The following is a 5,309-nucleotide window of genomic DNA, read 5'->3' as shown; positions in this document are numbered from 1 at the left end:
CCCCACCCTCCAAGTAATGAAAGTTGTCAGCTAGTCGGGCCCAAAGGCAAAATGAAACTGGCGAAGACCAGCTTTGCATAAGAGAGTGCCTTGGGATTTTATTTCTGTTCCACATTACGGGAAGGAAGCGAAGGAGCAGGTAATCAAGCCGTCGTATTAATGATCACGCGAGTGAGAGTGGTCCAGAGAAAGGAGGAGAAAAATTAAAAAAAGGATTTTTTTTTTTTTTGGCTCATGGGGCCCGGGGCTTGTGGAATTACACTCTCGTGGCATCTGCCTATCAATGCCCATGCTTTCGTGTCCTCCTTTCCGTCCGTCACTACCTTCCATGTAAATCTTGGAAATGCAGTAAAACGTACCAGTCAGACTTGTACCCCATCTCTTTTCTGCCCTTCTCCGGGAAGACCCAGGACCCAGAGGGAGTCTCCTGTCTACCAACCTTAAAGTGCCCGCTTAGTTATCCGTAATACTAAAAATCTGACCAGTGTCTTAACTGTCTGCTAAATCAGTCAATTCTACCAATTAGTGTCAGTCTTGTAATTCTGGCCAAATGAGAAGGGCAACTGCATCGACTCCTTCCTCCCCAGAAAGAAAGAAATCAAGTCCCATCTCTCTGTATCTTTGTCTGCTCATCTCATCTTCCCTGAGAACGTGAGCAAAAAAAAAAAAAGCCAAAACATAGAGGGTCGAGCACAGGAAAGGAGGGACAGACTCAGAGAGTCCCAGAGAGAAAAACAGAAAGGCAATGAGGAAAGAGGGAGGTGTGACCAGCGTCTCCCTCTCCTACGGCTGCTTCGAGATGAAGCCGTTCATTGCCACACTTGTCGTCCTCACCCTTCTTATGGTCGTCTGGCAACTCCCTCCCCCTGCCGGAACCCTTTCCTCCTCCGTCAGCCGTCCGCCGGAGAAGAAGCTCTCTACCCCCAAACCCAAGCCAATGAGGCTACAATCCTCTCCCGATCCCAACAAGCGCGTCTTCGTCCCCTACGGCAATGCCGCGGCGCTTTTCGTCCAGATGGGTGCATATAGAGGCGGTCCTTACACCTTTGCCGTCGTGGGTCTCGCATCCAAGCCCATTCACGTCTTCGGTCGTCCCTGGTTCAAGTGTGAATGGGTGCCCAACTCTTCAATCCCTTCCAACAAGACCCTCAAAGCCAAGACCTACAGGATGCTTCCAGATTGGGGATACGGTCGTGTCTACACTGTCGTCGTCGTCAATTGTACGTTTACCGAGTTGCCAAATGCCGACAATGCCGGCGGGAAGCTAATCCTCTACGCCTACTATGGCGAATCCCCACGGAAGTATGAAAAGATTGTCGCTTTGGAAGAGGCGCCCGGTTCCTATGATGAATCCAAATTCAGACCTCCGTACAAATACGAGTACCTGTACTGCGGGTCATCTCTGTACGGGAACCTGAGCGCCCCCAGGATCCGGGAGTGGATGGCTTATCACGCGTATTTTTTTGGCCAGAGCTCGCATTTCGTGTTCCACGACGCCGGCGGGGTGGGGCCGGAGGTCCGGGCTGTTCTGCAGCCATGGATTCGGGCGGGGCGCGTCACATTGCAGGACATCAGGGGACAGGCGGAATACGATGGCTACTACTACAATCAGTTTCTGGTGGTGAACGATTGCTTGCACCGGTACCGACACGCAGCCAATTGGACATTTTATTTTGACGTGGACGAGTATATCTATTTGCCGGAGGGAAAAACTTTGGAGTCGGTACTGAATGAGTTTTCAGATTACACCCAGTTCACAATTGAACAAAATCCCATGTCCAGTAAGCTCTGTGTGAAGGACGAAGCTCAGAATTTCTCCAGGTACTTTTTTTTTTTTTTTAATATTTCTTTTGCATTATTTCTTTCGAGGCTCACTCTGAGGAGCTCCCGTAGCCAGTTTTCCTTCTCTTTGGAATTGGTCGGTACCGGCTATTCTTTACAGTAGAGATTGTTTGACACACTAGTTTAGAAGAGCAAGTCTCATGTCTGGGCTTTTGCAAGAAAATCTGGGTTTACTACCCCGAACAGGGGAGGGGACATTTTGAAAAAAGGATTTAGTCGGATCCAACTATGACTCGCGGATTGCGAGGTACGACACTATCAACACGAGGAAGAGGGTAGTACATTGTAATGTGATTCACAGTAGAACAGAATTATCGATAGAGTGGAAATAAAAATCTCTATCCGGAGTCAGTTGTGTTGATTTTCGTTTCTCTGTTTCTTGTAACTTTCAGTCAATGGGGATTTGAGAAACTCGTATTCCGGGAATCACGAACCGGAATTCGGCGGGACAGGAAATATGCGATCCAGGCGAAAAACGCGTACGCGACGGGGGTCCACATGTCGCAGAACGTAATTGGTAAAACCCTCCACAAGACCGAATCGAAGATCCGGTACTACCACTACCACAATTCAATCACGGCGCCCGGGGAGCCCTGCCGGGAACTGATTCCGATGCCGAAGACGGACAAGGTGACATGGTACGAGAAACTCCCCTACGTCTACGACGGGAACATGAAAGCCGTGGCCGAGACTGTTAAGCGATTCGAGAAGGAGACGATCGGAAACATCCACGTGTAGGCGACAGATGATAATTTGCTGATGTCGTCGTCGTCGTCGTAGTGGATGGGTCTGAGCATCGGTGTCGGTGGAAAAAGGAAAAGGATTATTAATTGTGATTAATTTTTTATAATCATCCGAGGCTTTCGGCTCGCAATTAGTGTGTCAGTTTTGAAGGCGTTTATTCTGAGGGAGACGGGAATCCGCTTTGCGGGGACGGGAAGCACCGACGGCAATGAGGCTGATTTATAGAGGAAAGGAAAAAGAGGAACACGGCGAGATAATAATTATTCTGTTTTATGTATAGGTCTGGTTTTCTTTCATATTCACTTATTCCTTCCATTTTACGTAAAGTTATTTCTTCCTCTCCGTTTTTATGTTTCTCTTTTCTGAGTTCTTTCATTGTCTGTACATTTTTGAACTGAATCCGCCATAAAAAAAAATAAAAAAATTGAGCGACTGTTAAAGAAAGTTGGCCGTGTAATTTACGATGGAGAAGAAAGTAGTGGAATCTCGTTGACGGTGTGGACTGGGGGAGAAAGAATTGGATCTATCCAGCCAACTCTTCCGTTTTTTCTTTTGTTGATTTACTACTTTTTTTAAGCAATCAGATGAATAGAATAAGCCATAGTTGAATAAAATTGTAAGGATCTACCAAAATTTTAAGTAATAACAATAATCATGTAGGGGTGTGGGGGGGGAGGGTTGACGACAGAGACCCATATTGTGACATAATGATGCTTTGGGTTGTTAGAATAATTTATTACAGTCCGGGAATGTGGCCAAGGGTTCGAGAGATTGCATGGAGTTACCGGTGGCGGTAGTGGAGGGGTCCCCCCTTGCATGTGAGTTGTTGAATCATTGGCTTCAGCAATGGTTGTGGTCTATGAGGCACGCAAGCGACAGTGGCCAGAAGTGGAAGGATCTTGCAGTTTCTTCATTCAAAACTTTAATAATGGAAAGATGTCCAGAGTTGGATTCAATCCACTGGGTTTGGAATACGTATTAGACATATGGACGTAGGCTCTTCTTCTGTCTGGACTCGGGTGACGGGCCGTCAGTCGACTAGTCTAAGCCCATCATCTGATTTCTACTCTCTACTTATTTTTTGATTTTTTTTAATTTTATAGTTTTAAATATATGTTGAATTTGAAGTCCACTTGAGCTCGAGTTTAAACTCATTTAAAATTTTTGAACTCACACTTGAGTTCAATTTATGGTTCAATGAAATTTTTAAGGTCAAGTTAAACTCAAACCTGAAAAAATTCATGGATTTCCTCGTCTAATTTATCGGTTGAGAACTCATGCCAACAAATGAGGCTCTCAATGAGGACCAAGTTGATTTGAGAGTTCAAAGAATCTACGCCCAAATTTGATCTCAAAACATTTAAACCCGGAAGGGGAGTAAAAAGTGATTCTACTTCACCGTTTCAGTCGTTAAACCATCAAAATTGTTGTCGTCCAAGTAAAAGAATATACAAGTAAGTTTCATGGAGTTGATTATAGACACGACAACAGTTCTATAAACAACGAACCCTGTTTATGTTTTTCGTAGGCTGATATGAGAAGCATCAAAACCGTCTTCCACGACCAAAATTATGAACTTGATGCAGATGGACCAAGCTAACCTATGAACCTTCAACCTCGGGTGGTGGTTTCATTGTGAGCCGTTGTCAGAGGAGATATGGGCCGACAGGACACGGGGATGTTTTTTTTCTTTGGCGTGCGCTGTACACAAAGCAAAAATTAAGGGTCTTCCTCGATAACTTTTTTTGCTGGGTGAAGCAGAAGGATGGCCGAAAAAAAGGGACATGTTGCCTCTTCAGTTGCCTGCGTCCGCTCGAGCTTTTCGTATAGGATTCAGATAACAACAGAAAAAGGATTGCGCCAGAAGGAGGTCAGGATCATTCTCTGCAGTTCAGTGTCCGAGTCTTGCCCTCCAAGTAGCCACTTGGACGGAGAGGGAAGAAGAACAATAGCTCATAGGACTTAGTATCGTGAAGTGACAGTACTATATCAGTAAGGTAAAATTATTCTCTGGCCATCAGTTATTGGATTTAGTTATGGATTATGATTTGAGAGTATTATAAATACCCTCTGTATTTTTTTCCATATAATAAAATATTTGCAGCTAACCTGTGGACATAGCCAGATTTGGGCGAACCACGTTAAAACAGTGTTGTTATATTTGCTTCCTAGTTAAATCTGGTAAGAATTTTTCTTAACAATTGGTATCATAATAAAGATGTAGAGAAAGTCAGCAACCATCCAAAGATAACCGGATTCGAGTGGGAGCAATAGCTGTAGATGAAGGGAATGTGCAAATTGAAAAGATCGATGGTGCGGACTTTGGTTTCTGGACAATGCAAATAGAGGATTATCTGTATCAGAAAACTTATATCTATGATTTGAGGGAGTGAAGAAAAAAACTATGAAAGATGAAGATTAGAAACTCCTCAATAGAAAAACCCTTGGAGTTATCCGATTATCGTTATCCCGCAATGTTGCTTTCAACATAGCAAAAGAGAAGACCACAACAGGTCTCATGAAGGTTCTCGCCTGTATGTACGAGAAACCGTTACCCTCAAATAAAGTGCAATTGATTAGGCGATTATTTAATTTGTGGATAACAAAAGGAATATTAGTAGCTCAACATATCAACGAACTCATTACAATTACAAACCAATTGAGTTTAGTTGAAATTAAATTCGACGAAGAAGTACAAGCATTGATACTTTTGTCTTCCCAAC

General features: G+C 44.1%; 1 protein-coding gene across 1 annotated transcript; it reads left to right on the top strand.

Moving 5' to 3' along the window:
* Positions 1–496: 496 nt before the first annotated feature.
* Positions 497–2,813, top strand: LOC137946367 (galactan beta-1,4-galactosyltransferase GALS1-like). Its single transcript, XM_068792636.1, has 2 exons — positions 497–1,821; positions 2,235–2,813. Exons 1-2 carry the CDS (start codon positions 746–748, stop codon positions 2,578–2,580), a joined length of 1,422 nt encoding a protein of 473 aa, XP_068648737.1. The 5' UTR covers positions 497–745; the 3' UTR covers positions 2,581–2,813.
* Positions 2,814–5,309: the final 2,496 nt, after the last annotated feature.

The sequence above is a fragment of the Aristolochia californica genome, unplaced genomic scaffold (assembly GCF_029961685.1).
Source record: "Aristolochia californica isolate CCGP_79_NKW_82.1479 unplaced genomic scaffold, dmAriCali1.0.hap1 SCAF_12, whole genome shotgun sequence".
Lineage (NCBI taxonomy): Eukaryota > Viridiplantae > Streptophyta > Magnoliopsida > Piperales > Aristolochiaceae > Aristolochia > Aristolochia californica.
The sequence above is the reverse complement of the archived record's forward strand: the minus strand, read 5'-3'. Positions and strand labels throughout refer to the sequence as shown.